This window comes from Pempheris klunzingeri, chromosome 22 (genome assembly GCF_042242105.1).
Source record: "Pempheris klunzingeri isolate RE-2024b chromosome 22, fPemKlu1.hap1, whole genome shotgun sequence".
Taxonomy (NCBI): domain Eukaryota; kingdom Metazoa; phylum Chordata; class Actinopteri; order Acropomatiformes; family Pempheridae; genus Pempheris; species Pempheris klunzingeri.
In genome coordinates, this window is record NC_092033.1 from 2,746,635 (window position 1) to 2,772,476 (window position 25,842).

At 41.8% G+C, this 25,842-nt stretch overlaps 3 protein-coding genes across 3 annotated transcripts in view; 1 reads left to right on the top strand and 2 right to left on the bottom strand.

The window, feature by feature from the left end:
* Nucleotides 1-659: 659 nt before the first annotated feature.
* ucmaa (upper zone of growth plate and cartilage matrix associated a) lies at nucleotides 660-5,565 on the bottom strand. Its single transcript, XM_070854093.1, has 5 exons — nucleotides 5,334-5,565; nucleotides 4,683-4,742; nucleotides 4,505-4,600; nucleotides 1,979-2,077; nucleotides 660-867 (listed from the first exon to the last, which is right to left on the bottom strand). Exons 1-5 carry the CDS (start codon nucleotides 5,389-5,391, stop codon nucleotides 779-781), a joined length of 402 nt encoding a protein of 133 aa, XP_070710194.1. The 5' UTR covers nucleotides 5,392-5,565; the 3' UTR covers nucleotides 660-778.
* A 2,103-nt stretch (nucleotides 5,566-7,668) lies between these two features.
* phyh (phytanoyl-CoA 2-hydroxylase) lies at nucleotides 7,669-12,966 on the bottom strand. Its single transcript, XM_070853658.1, has 9 exons — nucleotides 12,861-12,966; nucleotides 11,916-11,971; nucleotides 11,473-11,583; nucleotides 10,850-11,018; nucleotides 10,632-10,713; nucleotides 10,108-10,289; nucleotides 9,491-9,640; nucleotides 9,059-9,193; nucleotides 7,669-8,450 (listed from the first exon to the last, which is right to left on the bottom strand). The coding sequence occupies exons 1-9, from the start codon at nucleotides 12,924-12,926 to the stop codon at nucleotides 8,397-8,399; spliced, it is 1,005 nt and encodes a 334-aa protein (XP_070709759.1). The 5' UTR covers nucleotides 12,927-12,966; the 3' UTR covers nucleotides 7,669-8,396.
* A 1,409-nt stretch (nucleotides 12,967-14,375) lies between these two features.
* Nucleotides 14,376-25,842, top strand: part of cdk17 (cyclin dependent kinase 17) — a 40,526-nt gene continuing 29,059 nt past the window's right edge. The window contains exon 1 of the mRNA XM_070853530.1: nucleotides 14,376-14,670. The gene's annotated coding sequence lies outside the window, so the exon portion shown is untranslated. The remainder of the gene's footprint in view (nucleotides 14,671-25,842) is intronic.

The window sequence follows — 25,842 nt, forward strand, 5'->3', positions numbered from 1 at the left end:
ACACTCTCCATGTGTTGGAGTGAGGTTCTGCTGAGGCCAGGTGGCGCTCGCTCAAGTCCCTGAGCCAATCCACAGCAGAGAGCAGGACAGAGATAAAATAAAGCTTCTGGGTTTGAAGCCGTGTGATTAGCATGTAGGGCCGTGCTGCATCACTTTGAGGGTTTCATCTGCGCTCCTTCTCCTGTCGCTGCTGTTTTTTTTCCCTCTCTCAACCTCATCTGGCTCTTCTTTGCCCAGCTAGTGTCTAATATTTCCACTGTGGAATGTGGGATTCATTTCAGCCTGATGACTTCTGCAGCTCCATACCGCCTCCCTCCCTTTAAATACTCCACATACCAGACAGTGCTGGCGTGAGTTAAAACACCGGAGGTCTGGGAATCAGGAAACTCATCTTTATTTATCATTTTAACGTAAAGACATGAAGTCGGTGTCTTTGCAAAAAATAAAAATGCAAGCGCACTTTTATGTACATGTAAAAATGGCAGTAAAAACAAGCATGCAAACATATAGGCTCCATTTAATATGATAAAGTGTAGCTTATAATACAGAAACTGCACTTTTATTACATTTTACAGTTTGACACGGAGACGCATATTGCACAATTTAGCTTTTATTAAAAAAAAAAAAAAAATTAATATAACCCTTTATGTTTAGATTAAAGATTAAAGAAGGTAAAAATGTGGCGTTCTCCTTAAGCGTTTGCTTTCTAAGTGTCAGGAACCAGCTTTAGTACAGGCTGAGGGTGATGGCGGTCGTGGCTCTCCATGCGACTGGTCGCTCAGTGGAACCAGTGGTAGCGCGGGTAGAGGCCGTCGTAGTGATACTCTCGAAACTGCTCACTTGTCTCCCTCGATCTCTCAGTTTGCTCTGCGGAGAGAAAAATCAAAATAAGGTGGCTGTAATATGGATATTATTATTATTATTATTAGTGTTTTTATATATGCAAAGGATCTTTCAAACAAAAAGCTCGTCTGTGTTTGTGCACATGGATGTTCAAATGAAATACCACTTTATATTTACTGTGTTTGTTGTTTTGGTGATCGGCTTCCTCATGATGTTCAACCAGCACCTGTTTGCATGTTCGTCATCTCACCAGCTTTAATATGTCAGTTTTCTTTTTAATTATAAGTGTAAGGAAAATGTATTTTAAAACCAGGGACAGCTTTAATGGTAGCGCTCCAAAGTGTTAGTGTTTAGCTCGCTGTGAAGCTGCATACATGCATCATCATAATGATTATAATCACAAGTGATCAGGGCGGGAAAACCATTACTAGTGGTTGCAGATGTAGCTACAATATCTCCCACTTGGTGACAACAGCTCCATCATAATACCACCTTCATAAAATCCAATATTCACACTAATTCAGCCAATCCAGCTAATAGATATGCACACATAAATCCATAAAATGTCCCACTGGCATGGAAGGCAGGACTTCTTGGGGTGTTTTTTGGAATAACTGATTTAGTGGTCGGTTGATTTTGGAATACAAGAGTTATCTTTTGCTCTTCCCCTTGTACTGACATGCTGTAAATAAAGCAGAAAGAGCCATCAGAGTAAAGACATTTAGAAAATAAGCGTCTTGGCTTTTACGCTCTTATGTAAGGCTGTAGAGTTCTGTGACTCATTGGAGATGTTTTTGTTTTCCTGTAGCAATTGGTTGACCTAAACCGCCCAAATCACTGCATATGTCACATATAAAACCCAGTCACATCTTTATGGTTAGCAGTTCTTAATTTGGAAACCGTCACTAAAACTCTTTCACACCGGACAGACAACCACGGAGAAGATTGTCAGCTTGCGGTCGACCACAAATGGACACTTTGATTTGGTTGTGGAGTCTCAGGCTCTCTGCTGAGGTCCAGAGGCTCGTTTGAGATCCAAACGACAACTCTGTCTTCAAGTAAAGTCGGGTTTTTCAGCAAGGACCAGTTAAGATTAAAGTTAAGTTAAATCAAAGCATCTGCGTCCAGCTCTTACCATCACGCTCCTCCTCGACGTAGTTCTCAAACTCGTTCCTTTGCTCCTCGTTGTACTCCCTCCTCCTCTCGTCCGCAGACTGCCTGACCCTCTGCTCAGCTGTGGAGAGAAGAACGGAGAGATAAGATGTGTAGGTCGGTCATTCATGCTCCCCAGAGGATGAACCATACAGACTTTGATGGCTTTTCCTCTGGTTTTCCTCCAGAAAAGTCCCTTTTCACCAACATCACCAATGTGGTTCGAGCCATTCACATCGGCCCATCATAAGACTGAACACCAGAAGTGTGAACGGTGAAATCACCCTTTAGTTTGTTTGATTTTTGAAGCCCAGAGTTTCGCTTCACGGGCGTCGCCATCTTGGTGTTGATCGGTTCGTCATGTCCTGCTTTATCGTCGATTTTCCTCTAAATGGGACCAAAGTTTACTGTGAGAACATACTGAGAAGTCGGCTTCTCTTCCCATAGACTTCCATTCATTCTGACTTCTTTTTGCAACCAGCAGCTGGACATTAGAAAGACTTCCTTCGCTTCAATTTTATTTAAAGTCTGTGAACGAGACTGGGCCAGAGGCATGATGGGATAAACAGTCAGTAGGCAGCACAAGCCGAAGGTAACATGGATACGTCCACAGTGCAGCCCAAACACCTGGTGTTTACCTGATGAGTGTAAACTGGGTCTGACGAGGCGTTAAAGCAAATACATGTGGTCGACCCATACTACTTACTGTAATGCATTAGTAATTTGTGTAAACACCTGCACCTCCCTCCTGCTCCGTCGCTGCACAAAACCAAACACCCCCACCCAACGCAGGCACAGGGCAGCCACTGTATACATTAGACATTAGCGCGCTGTCTGTGTTTTCCTTCAAGTCCCTCGTTTTTCTTGATTCATGACAAGCTCGTGAAGAGTGACAAGGTTACGTCACAACGTCCCGTTTCATGTGTTTTCCCTCCAAACAGGCTGCTGATCTGAGGCTTAGCTGCTCTGTAGGAAACATGGCTCACGCTACCTTCACATGTAAAACCACTTGTCTGCTAACAGCTATTTTGTGCTGCCTTCTCTGTTTCTCCCATCTCCTGTAGTCCCACTCTATTTTCCCCAAATCAAACAAACTGATCAAGTATCTTCTCAGCTCATTTACTGCTGTGAGAATGAAATAGAGACAGAACGTGACTGAAATAGGATTTATTAGCATTTAGTCTGCTATTATTGAACATGGAGTCTGCTAAAGTGATAGCAGGAGACTTTAATTAGAAGATTTTCATCCTAACCATCTTTTCTTAACTTCAGAATATGAAACCATAAAGGAAAAGCAACATGAAATTTGGAAAAGACACCCGTGGCTATAAGAAAACTGCATTTTTAGCCACACTTGGTTATGTAATCATTCAACATCTGTTGGAAATATTATAGAAGCCTGATTCTTGTCTTGTCTTTTCACAGGACATTTATCTTTTTCCTTAGTAAGTTTTGGCTAAATTAGGCTAAAAAGATGATATGAAATTGGCTGCCAAACCACAAACAAGCTTCTTTTTTTTAGGATTACTCTGCGTGTCGGCTGAGGGAGGAGCTCAAACCCTCAAAACCTGAATTCAGCCTGGTATTGATAATTTATTAGCATGGACTCTCAGGCCCGAGCGACCGGTGCTTCACTTTTCTGGCAAAAAAAAAATCTTTACAGTCACATATTCGTCCCCGAAGCTGATGAGGAGCACAATCAGCCTTTTTCCATGTGTTTTATTATTCCTTGTTTCCAAAGAATGTGGGCCTGTTTGTCCAGAGCCGAGGCCCCGCTTGGTGCTCTGATGGGCGGGCAAGGTGCACTGGCCCACAGCCCCTCTCTGGAGGCCTGCTCAGGGGCTCACATGCTCTTCCCTGATGGTTTTTCCACCAGAAAAGAGATTAATTAACAAACACAAACATCACGAAATGATTACAATCACTTCGGTCAGCTACTTTTTTTTTTTAGCAAGTCTGGCTGTTTTAAAGCTTTCATCAGCTAAAAGGAAGTTAGGTCTTGAAAAGTTATTTTGATGAGGGAGTATGATAATAAGTTCCTGTGTGTTTGTCCTGGAACGATTCTCATCCGTGTGTGTGTGTGTGTGTGTGTGTGTTCATGTGGTTTGAGGTGTGTTGGCGTTGTGTGTCGCACTGATGCTGGCAGTGGAAGAATGAGCTTATTGTACCGAGAAAACTGAGAGAGGGAGAGGCTGCTCCATAGTACCCTGTGACTCCTTCTGCAGCCTCCAGCTCGCACATGTGTGTGTGTGTGTGTGTGTGTGTGTGTGTGAGAGAGAGATTTAAGAGCTACTACTGTATAGAGCAGCACCTGCTTGAGTTTACACAGCTCTCTTTCAATTTCTCTCTTGAACTTTGCGGTCCAAACCTCAAATCATCCAGTTACAAACCAATAAACCAACACTCCCACATGCAAACACACTCAAACACACCAGAGCTCATGCAGGAAAACACACTTAACACCAAATATAAATAACCCCAGAGAGATCTTATCTCAAGAGGAGCTTACCTTGAAGCTCAGCGTAGTATTGGGGTGAGCGGCGGCTGCGGCGTTTGAAGAAGTTGGAGGCGTCCGACTCGGGCATGAACACCTGCCGTGCCGGCCCTAAAAGTCAGTCAGAGGTCAGAAGGTGAAGGTCGCGTGAGGAGCACCTGTGGGAGCTCGGCTATGTGAAATAAGGTGTCACCTTTTTTATCGCCTGCTTTTGAGTCGTCCCGCACCGCTGCACTTTCCCCGACACTGGAAACTGTGAGGAAGAGGAGGAGTTATTTTTATGCATACTCAGATTTGTTAACAATAATAATAATAATGTATAAGTGAGTACAGGATTTATACATCTAAAAATCAGCCTCCCACTTCTTACGTTTTCATGTCTGTGCCATAAAAAGTTACTTAAAGCTTATTTTCCTTGCTTGTCTTTACTCTGACTTAAAACTTTAATGCAAATATGCCAATTTAATTGATTTACAATGAAAATGTACTGCACAAACTGGCTTTTACAGCTTTTTATTGTAGTTTCAGTTTTATAAATTGATTCCTAATTATCTTCAGATAAGCTGAAATTATATTATTAAGATGAAATGTGAAAATAAATGTGGCATTTACAATTAAACTCTCACAAACTTGAACTCTAACATGATTTTTTTGGGGACTTTGGGACATTTAAAGGCCACAAATCGCAGATTTATGAGGTTTTCTTTTCCATATTACAGCAGGACAGCACATATCAGGACATTATACCTTCAAAACTGTTCTCCTTATCCCCCCTGAGGCTGTAAAATCCAAGACAAAACCTCCCCCGTGACCCTTTCCCCACCCACCCAGACAAGATACTCACAGGTGAGGATGAGGAGGGTGGTGAGCAGAGGGAGCACCAAGACGCGAGTCCAGGACATCTTGAGAGAGAAGAGCAAGAACTCCACCGGACTCAACGGCACACCTAACTCCAGTGAACTGAGAGAGGAGAGAGAGAGAGAGATGATGATGATGATGATGATGATGATGAAGAAGGAGGAGGAAGGTGGGAGGAGAAAGAGGAAGAGAGAGGCTCAGGGAGGGGAGGGGAGGGGAGGGAAGCTGCTGGAATTTCAGTTGCCCCAAAGGAGAAGAAGAAGAAGAGGGAAGCAGTCAGGTCACATCGCTGTGATTGGTCCAAACTCCCTCCATCACTTCTTACAGCAAATAAACAGCTGGATTCATCAATATTAGATAAATAGTAAATTAATATATATGTATATCATATTATGCCAGCGTGCAGCTTGTATAGATCCTTTTTTTTCCCACTCGCACTGATTAAACCTGCATTAATTGGTTGTTTTATCACCTTATAAAGTTGAACATGTTCGTAAAACAGCTGCTTATTCACACATCCAGCAGCCAGCAAGCAACATTAGCACTAATGTGGAGAGACCTGATATATTCACTCTGCTTTTAGCTTTGTTTTGGTCTCCACCAACTCCTGAGGGAAACATCTGGCTCTTTAGCGTCAGATGCTAATTATGTCTGTCTACAGTTAAGTCGGCGTGCTGCGGCTTTTTTTTTTTTGTTGCTAAAACAAAAACAGTAAAGTTAAAGGTCGGAAAACAATCAGCTTAAAGATGCTCCACTGTGGGTTTGTTAGCATGAAGGGCTATTTTATAGATAGATAGATGGATAGTATGTTAGCTGATGCTCTTTGAGTTAGAGTTCACTAAGCTTGAACAGGTCAGTGTGAGGACTGCTTTAAAATGTCAGCCCTGAAGGAAAACAGAAGATTATACTGTATAATACTATAATATATGTTCAGATAATATAGAGGTTCTGTAAAATAATCCCATTTTATTACAGACTCCTTGTACCTCTTGTTGGTTTTTATGTACCTTTCCTACAGGAGTGTGTGCAGGTGTTCACACCTTGATGCTGCACAGGACCCGTTCATCATCATTCCTTCGCTCCGCATACCTTATTGTACAAGCCTGTGGTTAATTCCTCATTATGCTGCAGGCTATGTGTTTGTGAGGACGCGTGCTTTTGAAGGATATAAGTTGCTTTGGAGTTTTCCTTTGACTGTGTGCGACGCAGTGAAATCTGTTTCACCTCCAAAGGAAACTGGGCAGAGACGACTGGGCACCTCGCTCAGAAAAACAAGAGCCGATCTGGAGTCTGGGAGGCATTTAGTAGTAAATGAGCCTGCAGTCAGACCTGTGAGTGAGAAACTATGTGCTGTGTGTGCATTTATGTGTGTGTGTGAATGTGTGTGTACATTCAAAGGTGTTTTCTGTGTGTGTGTAAGCATTCATTTCTTGTAAATATGTGTGTATTCTGTATATTTGGTGTTTGCTCATACCACAGACTGTTCGGTTCATATGCATGAGTTTAAAGTGTGTCTGTCTGTGTTACTCGTGTTTATGTGTGTGTGTGTTTATGTGTGTGTGTGTGTGTGTGTGTGTGTTTGCCACCTTTTCTGACTGGGACAAAGCCTCCCACATTTCAGCTTTGCTGCATGTGAATGAATTTCCTGCATTTCTGAATTAAACTGAGAGCTGAGAGCTTCCCCTCTGGGTTTGAACAAAGAGGCTGTTTTAACACACTCGAACACACACACACATACACACACACACTCGAACACACACACACACTTTTAGCTGTGCTTGGATCAGGTGTGTTTTTTTGGGGGGGGGTTACAGTGTGGGGAAACCCTCTGAGACCAACATGTGACTCTCCGAGTATGATCATTCAGTGTTGAGCAGCTTTCTGTGATGCACCCCAAACAATGTGTATGTCTTTAACACTGAGTGACCCTCCCTACCCATAATCCCTTGTGTTTTGGGGCTCTGCATGGTTACATAATTCACCCCTAAGGAACCATAACACACTTTTCTGGTCTTAAGTGTCGTTATTTGACGCCACGAGCTCTCACGGCATCATTACCACTTGGACAAAGTGAATCAGTTGATAAACCATAAATAATGAACCAATCAGAACACGCTGTCCCTGAACGCAGCCTCTCATTGGTTTACACATAAAACACAAGAAAACAAATATGATTGTTTTTACATAGTAGATCCATTACTTATTTAATGTAACATAATAATACATAGATTATTGTAATAATGAACTATTGTGTCAGTATTTTGAGATTTTATCAAATTTATTGACACTTATGTTATAGACTTTATTAATAATCAAATGTTTTATTATTATAGTTATTAAAATATAACATTTATCACAACAGGATTCCAGAAAAACACAAAGATTCATTCGCTCGCTCAGAAAATGAACACAGATACATTTATAAGGCAGTAAAATGTCAAGGCCTCGATTAGCAACAATGAACCCTGATTATTCACATTTCTGCTTAAATTATTCTCTCTCTCTCACTCTCCTTTATCTCTCTCTCAACCTCGCTCTACCACTCTCTCACACATAATTATTACTTTTATAAATCAACGTGCAAATTCGTCTTTTTTAAGCTTGTCCATCTTTGCATTTAACAACCCTTTAATTTTTCCCTTTGCATAACACAGCTTAGTAGACATTTAAGGGTACGTTCACTTAGGTTTTCCCCTGTTTTAAGTGCGATATAAACTCTATTTAATGCTGTAAACCAAGTGGCAGGATGTGTCTGGTGCGTCAGCTGCTTTATTCTGTGTAGGACTGTGTATTTTGCTTATGAGGTAACCGACATTTTCTGTTTAAATACTATTTCCTGTCTTTACCGTCTTTGTTAGAACAACATGCTCTAGATCGCATCTCCTAAATGTTACAAAGAGCACACACACACACACACACACACACACACACACACACACACACACACACACTGAAGCCTCAATTAAATAAACAGGTTATCTAGAAATTACTGTCCTTCTCTATGAAGGTAAATTAGATGTGGAGGGTGTTTGCAGCCTGCGGTGCGTCTTTATAGCGAAGTCCTCTCTCCTTGAACCAAGCGGCCCCGGAAAGCCCAGGTGTCCTGCAGGGGAAACACAGTTAAAGGGTCACGTCAACAAAAACAAACATTAGCCAGTTTCCATTAACGTGTTATTTCAACAACCACTTCACATCCCAGAGCTAATCAGTCAGTTTACACAGTTAACACAAGGACGTTTGCAATTAACTGAGCATCATTAAGCCTGAGAAACTGGTGCTTTTAATGTGAAGTAATGACCGTAACAACATGCTGCTCTGTTTCTCCTGTGATTCAAACACTTGTTGCTTTGCTGAAGCTGACCGCAGAGTAAATGCAGCTCATGGCAGAGACGTAAAATGGGGGATTTTATCATCAGCTACTTCTACTGTTGCTGCTACCAGACTAGTTTTAGCATGTTACTGTAATTTTACCACTTTTTTTAAACAGTTCTGGGAGTTTATCCAGCAGCAATGATCATATTAAAAATGGCGGCACACTGACTTTGTGTTCTATCTGACTGAAAGCAGTAAATAGTATAAAATATCTAAAAATCTAAAAGTCACTGAACTATATCGAACGCTTTCAAGCCTTTTGTACATCGTATTCTGTTGCCAGCTGTAATACAAAATGCTATAAAAAGACAAATGTAATGTGAAAAGTAAATGTCTGACCTTGAAGGTGACCTCGTTGCCCATACCATACTTCCTGGCAGCGATGTCCTTCACCTCGTTCTCTATGTTTTCCTGTGTGGTTCCCTCCACATCGATGTAATAACAGTCAGCGCTGGCGTAGTGGCAGGAGATGGCCTGCAAACACACACACACACACACACACTTTTACACACTATCATCTTTAAATGTCTAACTAGAATTACTGCCTCATGGTTGAATGCCGCCGCCAACAGGTCAAATTTCAGGTTACATCCGTCTCTTTGACCTTTGACCCTAACCCTAACATCTAATCAATTCATCCTTGCATCAAGTGGAAGTTTGTGACAAATTTGAAGATTCCCTCGATGCCGTGGCTGCAAAAGTTCAGGCATAAAACTCCTGTTTGTTTATGGAAGTGCTGCGACACCAGGTGGATTATGGGTAGCGTAGTACCTTGCGGAAGCCCTGCGTCTGGTTCATGCCAGAGCCGTGGATCAGCAGCGGATGGAAGAAGACGGTGTCGCCCTTCTCCATCTCCAGGTGTACCCTTGGGTGCTGCGGATCGTAGCCTCGCACTCCATGGTACATCTTGTTTACGCCACCCTGAAGACACAGGAGACAGTGTGTGTGTCTGTGTGTGTGTGTGTGTTTGTACCTCCCAGCATGCTTGATTCATAGACTGTACATAGGAAGTGGACACTGTGACGTCACCCATTGGTTTGTGGACTGCTGTTTTTAAGCCTCAAGTTTGTTGCCATCTTGGTTTTGAGAACAGAAGTGATGTTCATTCCGCAAAGACCCTGATTGGTTAGGTTTAGGCAGGACTGGCCTCTGATTGGTTAGTCAAACTATCGTCCCGCCCTAAAGCGCAAAATGCTTCCTGGTCTATTTTCCTCTAAATGGGACCATAATTTACTAAATGAACATCCTGCTGTGCTGAAGAAGACTGTAAACTAGAGACTGAGACCATAAACTTCCATTCACTTTCCAGACCTCTTCTTTTATACAATCTATCAATCATGCAACAGGCAGTATTTGATGGTTGTGTGTGTGCTTGTGTGAGTCTGAACCTCCCACTCGGGGTAGTCGTGCTCCTGCAGCGTGCCGGTGTGGGTTCCCGGCAGGACGACCAGGCAGCCGTTTTGCCTGTTCACCCTCTCCATTGCTGTCCAGGAGCAGACGATCTTGTCTGCTGGGCGGAACGGGAAGTAGTGCAGATCCTGATGCATCGGGTGGCGAGACGTCTTCTTACCTGAAGCAGCAGGAGACACGAGAGACATCCCATAACACCTGAACCTGGTCACGATTCATGTTAAACCAGATACCTAATATCAGATAATATAAATGTGGGACTTTTGAAGCTCTGATATCTCAGGCATCTTTAACTCTATTCACACAAATTACACATCTACCTCTTCGACAAACTCCTCTGATGCAGCATTTTTTTAGCAGATCTGGATCTCTTAGTTTTTAAGAGTCCCAATCATCCATCATTCACAAAATCTGCACTCCTGGGATTTGCACCACCCCTGCACACTCCAAACATTTCCTTGGGAAATTTTCTAGTTGTAAATACTATTAAAATGTTCTTTACCTGCATCAGGAGGTTTGTTGATCAGCATCGTGTGCATGGCCATGATGTTGGGTCCAGTGAAACACTCCACATACTTTAGAATCTGACATAGAAAAGCACAAACCTCTACGTAATGCTTTCAGTTTAAATACCTCAATGTTCCTCAATCAAACCCACAGTTTACGATATTACTACTAGGGGGTGCCAACGTCCACACAGATTGCTTGTGTGTGTTGTACCTGTGGTAAGGTGCAGTACCGGAACAGTTCAGGATCTTCCTGGAAGTCCTGGAGTTTAGACACCGCTTTTTGATCCGGAACGAACTCCGACTTAGCGATTGATACGTCCCTCATCACCACCAGACCGGGAACCTTCACTTCCCGTCGGCAGATCTGTTCAAACTCCTTTCTGGAGGACGCACACAGAGAATTCACTTTCAGTACCACACAGTACATCTGCAAACATCTGCAAACAGCTGTATTGTCACATTATTCAAACACACCAGACCTCATTGACAAAAACAGTAATTTTACCCTGTAGAAGACAGGAGTACCTGGTCTACTGCTGCCTCGATCATTTGCTTTGTTTGTGTTATTGTGTGTAACACAAATATTGTGTCGAATCCAAACTAACTGTTCAAAACACCAAAGTCACACAATAAAATAAACAAGCTAACTGATTGAGACAGCAGTAGACTGGCAACTCCTGTGTAAAATTACTGTTTTTGTCAATGGAGTCTGGTGTCTATGAAGTGAGCATTTCTGGTTAAACAAAAAGGATCTTACAGGTCTACCTCTGTAGGGATCCTTTTTAATAGTGATGTTGTGCACAGGGAGAAGGTTTGGGAGGTTCAGACGCTCACCTGAACTTGTCAATGTCCTCTTCAGACACCAGGTTCTTGATGAGGATGAAGCCATTTTCCTCATAGGAGAGTCGCTGTTCTGGGGTCAGCAGACTGGTATCCAAAGTGTATCTGATAAAATATCACCACGCTTGCTACTTTAATATCTAGTTGGGATTAAAAGCTATAAAAAGGAAATGTTGTATGCATTCAAGTCTTTGTCTAACTTGGTCAAACACAAAACATTAACTATCACTTGTTTGGCTTAGAAACAGCACTTGTTTTGCTTCTGAGTTCATTAAACTGCACGCAAACCCAGCTGTTACTGAGGGAGCACTGGAGAAACTGTGTCAAAGGTGAGTGACATATATGGATTACATAATTGTTATTGTAAATGTGTGAACCTTTAGCCTGAAGCAACAGTTCAGGCTTCCAAACGCAGCTAAAGGTGCGTCCTGACCCACCTCAGCCTGTGTGGGTGACTGTAGGCGAAGGACTGGGCTGAAGTCTCTGCAGCCGTCTGTAGAAAATCAGTCAAGGAGGAAACCAACAAGCAGCACCAATATATTACCAATATAATACCAATGTTTCTGTCTCAGAAGTGTGGTGGTTGTTCTGCACTTCAGGGTGTTCATTTCAGCTAATTTCTATGCAGAATCTTTACATACTGTATCATTCTCTTATATCTTTATAATAATAATATATTAAAAAAAATACATTTATTTATATAGTACCTTTCTGCAAAGTCCTTTACAGTAAATTAAACAATTAAAATACATTAAAAATAAGCATTGCAAAACAAAAACTGAGTAAAAAGCAAAGTTTAAAGAACAAGAAATGATGACAACACATTATACACGAAAAGACGTTACGAAAAGTCACATAAATAGAGAAAACAATCGTTTTTCCCAATTAATTCAAGATAAAATACCCAAACTCAAGTGCTTAAACACTAACTAAGTTACTGACAAGCCTTCGGCGTTATTTCAAGCTACTGTCGCCAAACTAAACACCGTTTTTAAACACATTTATCGATTTAAAGTCTTTTCAGTTGCTCTACTTGACACCTTTACCTACAAACCGCTACACAAACAATGGTGGCATCTCCAATTCAAAATAACTATAACGTAATAACATTAATAACTCACAGTCACACTGTTATTATGCCTCTAAGGGAAATAAATAAACTAATTAATGTTATAAAAACGTGTATAAACACTAAAAGCGGTAAAATAAACCAGTATTTCTCCTTGTTGCTCCAGAGGCCTGCGGACCACCGCGAGACCACGGGCTTGCCTGTTTGAGCTGGCCGGTTCTGGGGGTCGATGGTCGCGTAGCGGATCCACCATTTCCCGCTCCGTGGAGCTCCTGTGGTGAAGTTCATAAACAAAGCGGAAACAAAAGGATACGATTGGAGCCGGTGGCCGATCAAGATGATTGAACAGCAGCCTGAGTCTTTCCGCTGCCCGGGACATTTTTGCTGTCAGGCTGGCAAGCAAAACTAAACATGGGGGTGTAACTGGGGCAAAGAGCAGTGTGATGGCTGCACACACACACACACACACACACACACACACACACACACACACACACACACACACACATTATTAAAGCAACTTTCTACTTAAAAAATTGTCCCAATTTATAAAGTCTGTGGATCAAGAGATAATGTTTGAAAAATGGAAAAATGATAATGGAAATTACAATAATGGCAATTTAGGTGAACTGAACCTTTAAACATGGAGCTTATTGTGAAATATTAACCCTGTAAATCACTAAAGAGGAAGAAAATAGAGATTTTATAGTTAGTTGTTAGTTAAAATAGCATTTTCAGTTGATTAAATCGATTTCAATAATATTATTTACTCAGATTTTCTTCTAATTGCTGATGTTCAATAACAAGATTGAACAAATTCTTGTCACTGCAGTTTTTATCCAGCAGGCAGCGCCACACAACCAAAAATTCAGCCAGTCACAGTTCATAGTTTTTCCAGTTTGCAGTCACAGTCATCTTTTATTTTATTAATCTAACTAAATTAATCAAATTAGGGAATATTTAATATGTCTGATTATGGAACCACCTTATGAACTGGGAATATACAGAGAAGACTTGCTTCCATTGTTTGTTGTCTTACTTCTACAGTTTGTGGCTGATCAAAAAATAAATATACAGCAAATAAATCACCATCTAAAGAATGTCAAAGATACAAATGAAAAAAATAAAGTAATGAAATGAATCATTCGAAAATGTGTTTGGTAAAATTTAATTACAAATATAACAGAAAATCTTAAACCTTTGACAAGCGCAGACTATTTTTAATACTTTGATTATTTTCTTTTTAAACAGGTAAATACTCCTGATATAGTTTTTATTGCTTTATTGTACAAGTAAATGGAAGCTGATACCTGTATATAATTAATACTGACTGGAACAAGACAGAGACTGCACTTTGAAACATTTCTATAAAGCTGTAAAGCCACAGTTGTGCAAGATAATAATAAAATGAGTTAGAGGAAACAGCGGAAAGGAAACCTATTCAAATAAAGATACCATTGTTTGGTTTATCTGCTATTTTTTTATTGCTCCTCTCAGCATCATCAAGCTCACTATATTTTCTAGCATCAAACCGGAAGCAGGTTGACTTCCCCAATAATATCGATATCACATATACCAAATAATAAAATATGTCAAAACACAACCATAAGATTTTAAACATGCATGTATTCATATAAACCTTTAATCGTGAAATGAGTTTTATCACTTTTATTTTGAACGCCGTGACAGGACCAGACTTTTATTCTGAAAGTCGTGACGGAAAACAACACGCGGTCGATGAGAGTGGTTTTTATTTTGAAACTAAACAGGAAGTTCCGTTATTAGCCGTTGCGTGGAGCTTAGTGGCGGCTAGCTTGCACCCCTCCCGTCTCCTCCGTCGACAGCAGATCCTCCTCCAGCCTCTTTAAACTGCTTTCGCCGCCACAGGAGCGACATTTTGGGGGTTCGCTCTCCAGCCCTCCGTCCTCACACCCCTCGTATCTCCCTCTCGTGTGTGTGTGTCGGGGGATATTTCCTCTCTACCGGACCTTTAGGAACCGAAACCGAACACAGACGGGGCTGTGTTTCAGGCTACTTCAGTGGGCGGTTGAAGCGGAGGACGGCACCCGGGCCTGGCAGCTCCGGAGAGTCGGCTCGAAAACGACGGAATTCACCATTTTCAGGTAAATGTGCAAAAATGTCATTACCGTACGCCTCACAACTTGTCCGATATTGGGCTCCGTGACGTTACATTTAATTCGGCTGCTTAGGACGAGGTCTGGACAGTCTTGTGTGGAAATGACAACACAGAGGAAACGGCAGCTAAAGAATAATTCAAGACTTTACAGCTGTATTTCACATTTTACACCCACCTTCTGTTTTACCCTTTACAGCCATGTCTACTATTCTCACACCTCGCACACATTTTAAACATTAAATCTCTTCTTGACTTGTTTACATAACGCATGTATTGGCAGCCAGGATACCCCCCAGCGACAGGAACCTTATTGTACATTTCAGAGGGATTTTGCAGAAAAATGAAAACAGCACGACTTGAATCTGAATACCATAGTGAAATATCACACCACCTGTTAAAACGAAGAGCTAGAAGAACATTCCTGCGTTATTATAGTGACCTGTGGGGAATTAACACCAATAATATGCAGGAATGTCATTGACAAATGTCCATAAAAACAACATAAGCCTACTGTAAAATCAATATGTAACACTACAAACACCCAGACTGTGCAACCACACATTCATCATGTCCACAACACACTGCACTTATTCACATGCATGCTTCTTCTTAGACATTTACAGTACCAGGCATGCTTTTCAAAGTGAAAACGTGGATATTTAATCACTTGAAGCACCTGCATGTTTAGAAAAAGTTGAATTTTCGCTTGATTTTCCTGATATGACTTAACACAAATACACAAACGTTGCCTCTAGTTTTGCTTGTGCCACATCCAAGTCATATGGGGATTGGAAAATCAGCTGATGACACATCCTCCTGCAGACTTGAAAGCTTCTTTTCTTTAAAATGATTTGTGTTTGCGAATTTAAGATGACTGCGACTTTTAAATGATTGTTCAGTCATTCACCAGCCAATTCTGTTGAGATGTACCAGTGCACGTCCTGCTTTTAAATTACCTCTAGTGGGATCACTGTGGTTCTCATGCTTTTTGTATTTACGGCCAACTCAAGTGCACAGTAAATCCAACACAACACCAATGCACCATCCTCCTGTCGCCCTGGAAACAATAAGATATGAAGTGAAACTACAAACTCTTCTAAAAGTGTGTGTTCATTACAGGTGTCATAGTTTAGCAGCAGCAGATGCTCACCAGCTACATTGACCACATTTCTGTGGTGAACTTAGGCTCTTTTCCACTTCCTGTATGACCTGAATTTACTTCCACCGTCCTTCATCTGGAACAACAACCGGTCGCTCATTTTGGTGTGTGTGTGTGTGTGTGTGTGAGCGTATTGACCCACATATAGATGAAGGCTGTAGGCTGTGAGAGTGATACACCCCCAGAGGACAAAGTAATTACCCTGACAACCCCCTCCCCATGTCTGTGGACCGTACAGCAGCAGCGTTCGCATCGATCTGTCTCTGCATAATGTCGCATACAGCAGGGAGCTGAGAGGGTGTTCTGTGTATGTACTCTCTCACTTTCCCCCCCCCTGGAATGGACAGATGAGATATTTGAGTCAGAGGAAGTATTTGGTTTCAATTTGAGAAATTAAAGTGCCATGTGACGGACCGCAGTGAGCGTCCGTGATTGAACGGGAGTCAGAGTGAAACAGAGCCAGCAGGTCCTGTCAGCAAAACCCATCACTTTTTAGAAAGACTGATGCAAATCTTCAGTTGAATTCTTCATGTGCTGTTAAAGGAGCAATCCACCTAATTAACATATCAGGCTGAGTTTTCTAGTCTTGAACCACTCAGCCTCAGAAATAGTCAATAGGGTTGGGTACTGAACTTCAACACTTTCATGGTACCAGCTGAATTGATTCAATATTAGATAAAATTAGCAAAAAAAAGCCTCGTCAGAGCTAACTCCTGTTAGCTTTGTTAGCGCTGTTAGTATAGCTAGGTTTTGATAGGATGGGGCAGCAGAGGATCTGGCTCAGGAGGTAGACCAGTCGTCTAAAGCTTCCCAGTTTGCTTCTGGCTGTTATACTTTTTTATTTATTGATATCACATCAACAGACAATTTCAAGTTGTGGTTAATAAATTTAATTTTTATGCTGTAAAACTGCTTGGCGTGGAAAAATAAAAGAGTAGGTTTAGATTTTGTTTGCTTTGCATTGAGGCTGTAAAAATGCGAAGGAGCTGAAAGATTTGCACCGTAATGTGTTAATGTAATTTTCTTTTTGTTAGAATAGATCTTACAATGTCATTAGGAGTTACCGCTTGGAGAATATAAATTCATAGCAGAAAGTCTCGGCGTCTGCGGCTTTGATTTTGCCCACGAAGACGCAGGAATGAGGGTCGTTCTCGTTAGAAAAATCAGTGAAATGTGGTTGATGACATTACAGAAATGCACGTCGCAGACGGCTTACTGTCAGATGAAATCTTCTGATGTTTCATACTGTTGCAGTTTCCCTTAAAGCCGCTCATGTGGATGTCAAGTGACGATCACCACATTATTATATGGAAATATAATGTTAGCATGTTACAGCTGAATTCAACTATATTATGAAGGAAATGATTATCAGAATTAGTATTGAACTGCATCCTAAAAGACAAAAATATCATCATATATGGTGCAAAGCATGGCGATATCCCACCATGCTTTGCAGCGGAGTTGACTGCACTTACTGATGATCAGCCTCCAAAACACTGTTGCCATTGACAACCAGGCCAGCAGCTCTTTCTCCTTTTCTCCCTTTCTCTCTCCTGTTTATATCCAACTTGTGCAATGTTTTATTGATCAGAGAGGTGTGTGTGCGTGTGTGTGTGTGTGTGTACATATGCACGTCTCTTTGTGTTTGTCTTTTTGCATGCTTCTCTGTGTGTGTGTGTGTGTGTGTCCATCCATTGTATTTGGTGTGTGTGTGTATTGTATGACCATGTGTGCTTCTTCACACACGTGTGTGCTGGAATGTGTTTCAGTGAATGCAGCACTGTACGCTTGAATGTGTTTTTCTGTGTGTGTGTGTGTGTTTATGATAGTTTGTGTTTGTGATCATGTATTCCGATGTGTGTTTGTACATTTCCATCCACATTTTTCTGTGTGTGTGTGTGTGCACATACAGTGCAGCTCTTCTCTTCTTTGTTGGTAGAATGTAACTAAATCTTGCCAGCAGCCCCTGGGGCTGATGGGAGATGTCTTCCTGCCACTGCACTGCCAAAGGGTGAAGTAGTAATTATTGGTTTTTTTGGGGGGTCTGGCTAATTCTAGGGCTTCAGAATGAATACAATTAGTGTGTGCCGGGTGCAGCATGAACACACATTGGCACACGTTCGTAGCCATATGAAAACACACACACACACACACACACACACACACACACGCTGATGAGGAAAGTTATGTGAGCAATGCAAGTAATGTGGAGTGGTGTGAGTTCATTGTCCCCCTCTCTCTCTCTCTCTCTCTCTCTCTCCCCCTTATACATACACACACACACACACACACACAGCTTTTTTCTAGCTCTAAACATTTAGCCTAGGTCATGCTGAATCAAACACCCCTGTCAGCCTGCTGGTGTGTGTGTGTGTGTGATTAATTTTACCATTAAACAAAGCCATCTTATTATATTTTTTTACATTTGCATGACTGTGTTGGTGTGTCAGCGGATATTTGGTCTTGTAGGATGGCTGTGTGACGAACACACACACACACATTGCACACACACTTACACAATGCTCATTTTTGTCTCTATATATACACACACACACACACACATACTACCTATGATTATTCCTGTATGTTTTGGCATTGTGCCTTTTCTAATTGCCCCCAGGATAAACCACCGCATCACGCTTTGCCAGGTGTGTGTGTGGAGGATTGAGCTGGGTGACTGGGATTGGCTCATAATCTGGAGATTAACCAGTGGCATTGTTAGAGCAGCAGCAGAGGGGGATTATACGCACTCACACCCACACACACACACACACACACACACACACACACAGAGGTCACACACAAAAATAAACAGGCTTTCAGTTCATTCATGAAGTCACTTTCCCTCCTGTGGTGAGCACTCGCTGTAAACTCAAGTGGTGTCGTTTGACAGTGAAGATGCTGAAATATTCATCACACACACACACACACACACACACACACACACACTGGTGAGGATCAGAGCACAGTGAGCAACCCCCACAGTGTTTCACCCTTTTGTTTAAACAGAACAGACTCAGATTTTTGAATCTTCTCTTTTTAAAATGGTCTAAACAACACCAGGAGAAGTGGCACGTTCACATGTGATTAAACAACCTTTACACTTGTTTACACTGTGTGTGCACGACTGCTCAGTTCTTAACTTCACCCAATGGACCCAAGTTAACCCACACTTTAATCCTTAACTTGACTTAATCCAAAACCCTGAACTGGCTGCTCAAATGGAAAATGGATTTTTTTTTTTACCACAATTTTGGTTTGAATTTGCAGTATTGTCCCTTAAATAGATAAAAATCTAACTCTGTAGGCCTGTATTGGTGAACATCTTAATATATGACACGATGTCTTTGTATCAAGTATAATTACAAAATGATTTTTGCAAATTGTGGAGGGATGATTTTTTTTTTAAATCAGCCAGTCAGCTGGAAAAGCAAGTTCCAGTGAAGAAAAAAGGCAATAATTTAAAGCATAATACTGGTATTTTTAAGGAGAGGTCCTATTTTGGCATATTTATCAGTTTGAAAAGACTAGTAGGTGCAGAAATATTTGGAATTGATCCATTAGATCACCTCTTAAGAGCAGGCAGCTATAATGGCTGTAACTGGATCAAATAAAATAGCTTCTTTTTGTCACTGACAGGCTCAGATTGTTTTTTTGTTTTGTGCCTGACAACATTACAGAAATGATTCCTACAAAGACTGATCTGTAATATCATTTTTGTTTAACCAGAAACAGCTGATAAATTGCTTGGACCAGACTCCATTGACTAAAGAGGTAGTTTTACATGGGAGTTGCTGGTCTGCCGCTGTCTCAGTCAGTTTGTTATTGTGTGACTTTTTGTTTTAAAGGGTTTGTTCTGATTTGACACAATATTTGTGTAACACACAGTAACACTAATAAACTAGCAGATCGAGGCAGAGATAGACCAGCAACTCCTGCGTTCTGTGTTGTAAAATTACTGTTTTTTTCAATGGAGTCTGGTGTGTTTGAATACTGCGATACAATGGCTCTTTCTGGTTAAACAAAAAGAGTCATACAGCTTTGTCTGTATAGTGATCCTTTCTGTAATGCTGTCAGACACTTCAAATAACAATGTGAGCCTGTTAGTGGCAAAAACAAGCATTTCTGGTGGATGTTCTTTGATCGGATTACATTGCGGCCATCACAGCCGGCTGAGGTGATCTACTGGACCAGGTCCCAAGGTCCTGAGGACTGACGCACTGATGCTTTCATGTCAGACGTTGCAGTGAGAGATTCCAACTTCTTTTCACTATCAGCCAACTGTCTGTTAAATTAGTACCCTTGACGACTTACAAGATGAATTGAAAATAGTTTTCATAAAGCAAGATTATAATAGTAGATTTTATGTGCGCACAAACACATAAACACACAAATAAGTGGCACAGTGTTGGTGCCAAGTACAGTTGTTGACATTCTGCTGTTCAGTACATCCCGTCCTACACAACTCTGACCATCTGCCTGCATCTCACAGTTTTTGCGTCGTCTCACCATCTCACATAATCGTGACAATGAAATGGTTCTACCCCCAGTTCAGTTTGCTTCATTTCACTCAATTCACAATAAAATTTTGTTTTCTTTAGAGGCTGCTAGTTGTCTCATATTGGATTTGAACTCGTGAGCTCTGCGTAGCCTCGTCCTGATTGCCCTCTCTTACCCAACTGCCTCATCTTTAGTTTAAATTCCAGCTTCTGTATAATAGTGAGTTTCCCTTTTAATCTCCGTTAAGAATCTCTAATTATCCCTCTTTCTTCCCGACGGGTTAATCATTGCCTCACAGACAGGCGTTATCTGCAATCAGTGCCAAGAAAGTGCATCGAAAGTTCACAGGAAACAGCCAATTGGACCACAGATACTCATGGTGCCCAGAGAGAAAACAGTCAGACCTTCCAGCTTCTTAATTTAGTCTTTTCTAATTAATTCTATCAGAAGTGTGGCTGAGGTTTTATGTGCCTTAAGCTCTTAGCTGCATTAGCATTAGTGAGCATCTCATTCATCATTGTCTGAAAGGTCAGATTAATTCGAGGTCAGTATTGCTAGGTACATACTAATAATCTGGTCTAATCAGATTAAAGCAACACTCCTGCATGAGCATGAACTGACAAAGATACTGTATCAACAGAAAACCCATGGATGAAGAGGGAAGAATGAAACGCTGTTTGATTTGCTTGATTGACAGGAGATCTCCGGGAAGCACGTCACAGCCGGGGGGGGGCTCACAGCTTCAAAGATAGAAACCAGATTAAACCAGTCGGCCTTCATGAATGTTGCAGGGTTGCGGCGGGGCAAGAAATAGAAAATCTGCTCCATCATGTTTCTTCATTGTCAGCTTGTGCAGGGTTAGGGTCCTTAAAGGAACTTGTACATGCATCTTTGTTTGTAGAACAGCCAATAGGAACGCTCTCTTTCTCTGAGAGGACCTGTGATTGGCCAAGAGGAGGTGCAGATATGCCTAGCCCAGCTTTAACTACACGGTTTCTGATTAAAATAAAAACTGTACAAGAGTCTCGTCATCTTCTCCATTGATTACAATAAATACAGGATTTTGTAGAAAAACATGTTTATATATATATATATATTTTTAAAAGTAATATAAAGATATTTGTTGGCCAGCAAAAGTCAAATGTAATGGATTTATGGGAAATATTGCATCTTTGTCTCAGGCTGGGACGTCCCACCTGGCTTGGCACTAATGCAGGAAAAAGCCCTGATGGTGTGAACAACACCACACACACACACACACACACACACACACACACACACACACACACACACACACACACACACACGACACAGGGCATCTCAGGGAGTGAACACCTGTTCCCAAAAGCCTCGGGGTGAGACTGTGTTCAGGGGAGTGGTGGGGCGTGAGAAAGAGGATGCGCGATGGAAAGCCATAAAAACAGACAGAAGAGGAGGAGGAAGAGGAGGAGGAGAGGTGATAACGGAGGGAGGGAGGTTCAAGTCGTGTTGTTCCGTTGTGTAAGACGACCTGCCATCCTTAGAAATCTCCCTGTGGCTGAGCGTTGCTTCTGTGTTTGTGTTGTCGGCTGTGGGCGACCGGAGCTGCTGTTGTATTGATTTGACTGAATATATTTGCAGTTTTGCATGTGGATGACCCCAACTGGCTGCAGGAGGGAACTGATTTAGACTTCCCAGCCCAGGAGCTTTTAACCACGACCTGACTGAGGTTTGGCCCATGCAGCTTTTCAAAATAAAAGCATGAAAAGTTGCCAGTATTTGACTTGATGTGTCCTATTCTTTGGCTTTTTGAGTCAGACAAAGAGAAACTAATGTGGTAAATACCTGAACATTTTGCATCGTATTGTCTCGACTTTGCATTCACCTGGACAAGAAAACTTCAAAGACTGTTTTTGCAATAAGTTTGTAATTTTTCTGACATACTTTGTGATTATTTATACAAAAATATTCACAAATGTCAAACTTTTTAGATGGCTGCTTTTAATGAAACCTCTCCTCTCAGCTTTTCTATTTCAGTACAACAAAATTTGCATAATACGCTCTTATTGGGTGTGTGTGTGTGTAAACTTAAGCTCTTACCGTTTCCCATCTCTCTCCACTGGAATGTGCCATCTCCAGCTGTGTGTTTGGATTCACCCACTAAACATCCAGGCAGGAAAACACACATTCTTGTACGTTGTGTCATCCATCTGAGTGTGTGTGTGTGTGTGTGTGTGTGTGTTATGGACAGACCGGAAGCTTCTCGTTAACCCTCGTTAGTCTGTTGTGGATGTAATGAGACAGACTAGCGTTATGTAACAGACAGACCAGAGGAGAAGGAGGGTGTTGATTTCACAAACACAATGGGGGGGACATTGTATACGTGTGCTGTCGAGGCAGCAGCTCATTGTGGCTGGAGGAGGGTTAACGGCAGCTGTTTGATGTTCGCCCAATAAAATTACTGACATTAATGAAAAGCTTAGGAATGACTGTGTGTTTATGCATCATGGTCCGACTGTGGAGAGAGCAGGAGTGTAAAGTTTCACCATTAGACGATATTATATAGATTCTTTGGACGATATTCACAAAGTCAATTCAATCCAGGGGACACTTCATAATTTCATATCAATCTTTAATATTATAGGAGCCTCATAGCTGATTATGTTAAATGTGATGTTTCCTCTGAGCTCTATGACGTGCACGGTAAAGGCCACAGCTGGCCCCAGGATATTTTAGGTCATCCATTCATTATTAATTGATTGCCAGTGATTATTACTAATGGCTAAATGGAACAGGCAACCGTTTTCGACTGCTCTGATTTTGGTTTTAACTGTGTAATGAAAACTTATAAGACGTTACGCCCACTCCAAGCATGGACGCTACAAAAATATGAAGTTTGATAAGTTTATGATAAGTTTTGCTGAGCACACGTCTCAACAATTCGACCCCAATTTGCACCCGGTAGCAGCTAAAGTGTAGGACATGGTCACTACAGGTATGTGTGAACATTTATACTCACTGTTTGTGAACTTCCTACGTCTTGCACTCTCATGTACGTGATTATTTCAGTCTGTCAAACTAGCAGCAACATGACAAACAGCCAAGCGGCCTGTAAAGTTCCCGATTTGTCTGACATCCATTTCCACAATGTTGATTTATTCCTGCGAGGGGAATTAATATCCTCATAGCCATTATCTGCCTGGTGCTGACCTTTCAAAATAAAGGCGATTGATATATTGATCCAGATTGATGGATTACACCTCTAATAGATGATAGAATTATTTTTTTAAAGCAGCTGTTGGCTGTTTAATAAGGCAATAAACTAACTTGGACGCCATGTCAGAGGCTACAGTGAGGTTAACAGGCCACATGAACATCATTCATGTGCAATAAATCTGCCTCTCATACGTAGCAGACGGCGCTGTATAACATTCACTGCTCAAACAACACAGTGACTGTATATTATAAATGCAGGAATAGCAGCAGTAATAAGACCCAACGCTTAACTATGCAGGAGCACTAAAATAGTACAAGCTGTTGAGAAGCTGATCACATGATACATATAAATGATCTCTGTACTTAAATTATACACAAAATAATGTCACAGAATCCAGCTGTGTTTATATATTAAAGCTGAAACAGTCACCTGGAAAAGGGAAGCTAATCATCTTTATTACTTACAGCACAACAAGCTGTAAAGACGACACTGACACATGACTGTTGTGTAAAGCCGCTATGGTCAACACATTAGCTAGCAGCTGCCTTTAGCCGTCAAATGCTTCGCTGTGTTAACCTGCTGATGTTTTTGCAGAGCAGTGACACTGAACCAAGACAGCAAAGTTCCTAATTAGCTGAAAGATGCTGACTTCCTCTGTGTAGCTGAGGGGAACTTGGGTGATGTGATTCTCGATGAACTCCTTTCACACGCAGACAGTAATTTAATAATATGTGAAATTTGGGATGATTCTGGACTGCATGGTCCGCTTGAAGCTTCTCCAGCTTCTCCATGCCTCTAACACCCACCGTACAGTGTGTGTGTGTGTGTGTGTGTGTGTGTGTGTGTGTGTGTGTGTGTCTTTTTGTTCCCAGTCAGCTTTCTCACACACAAAAACATGTATAGACTCTTAATCGCACAAAATGTTATCCTAGATTTCAGTAGAGCTGTCTACCTGCTGCTGAGAGCTCCACCTTGTACCAAGTGTGTGTCTGTGTGTGTGTGTGTGTGTGTGTGTGTGTGTGTGTGTGTGTGTGTGTGTGTGTGTGTGTGTGTGTGTGTGTGTCTGTGAGAACCACTGATAAGAGGATCATCTATCCTGCACACGATCTCTGTTTTGTAATTGGAAGATGGGTGAAGTGTATCGCCTTTGGTGTGACCTCAAGCTAACCCCCTTGCACAAACAGACACACACACACACACACACACACAGACACGTTCACACACACAGTTTATATATTTATATATAAACAGTGCATTAGTTTCTTTCAGTGCACTCAAACCTCGGTGTGTGTGTGTGTGTGTTCGCTGAGTTCCCTGTTCGTTCTGTGGCCTGTGGGCTTTGTGTTTGTCATGTGGCAGGAGACAGACGGGGTAATGGCGCGACACGTGCCGCCTTTACATTTGTGCATTTGTCTATATGTGCGTGTGCGCATTCAGCTGAGAGACACTGCAGCCTTCATAGCTAAAAATAACGTCTTCATCCAGCTCGCCCTTCCTCTCCTCAATCTTTATCTTCATTCTTTCCATCGCTCCCATTAAACTCCAAAATCTGTGCTCTTCTCCTTCCTCTTCTTTGTTGTTTTCTCATCCATTTCTGCACCGTGTTTTTGTTTATGTCTATCTGTCTGTTTTCTTCATAACAACAACACAATGAACCGTTTGCTGCTTTGATACAGTGAGTAGAGCCACCAGCGTGCACCACACTTTGGTGTTGTTTGCCAGATTTAACAGTTTTATGTGAGAAACCGTGTACTTGAGGAAATAATTTCTGCTAATCTGAGTCTGGGTCTGTGTTGCTGCAGCAGCGGGTGAAATGATTTAGCCCCTTAACCGCCGTCTCCTCCAGCTCTTCGTGGAGGATATGCGGCATCCCCGATGAATAACGCCTTCTCATGTTCTTCGTCTCCTCTGGGGCCTCCTCATAGTTGAACATGCTTAGAAAACTTCCACAGAGAGGCGGATTCCTTCAGCGTTAACGACCACTGTGATGATCCTAAGACTGATCATCGCTTGTGTCTGTAATCTCATTTGTTCGGTCATTACCGAAAACCACAGGAGAGAGTGGGAATGTAGATAAAGTGGTAGTAAACGGAGAGCTTGTGGTCCCTCCTCATCGCCTGCATTACTGCTGAGATCACACCTTTTCATGCTCCATCTCACGCCTCGTCCCACACAACACCCCTGATGTATGTGAACTCACTTGGGGCAGCTGCTCGCTCCTAACTCTGTCCCAACATGCATGTGACGTGGCTCCAGAGATGGCAGCGTCCTTCACCCATGGTCCCTCAGCTGGCCAGTCGGAT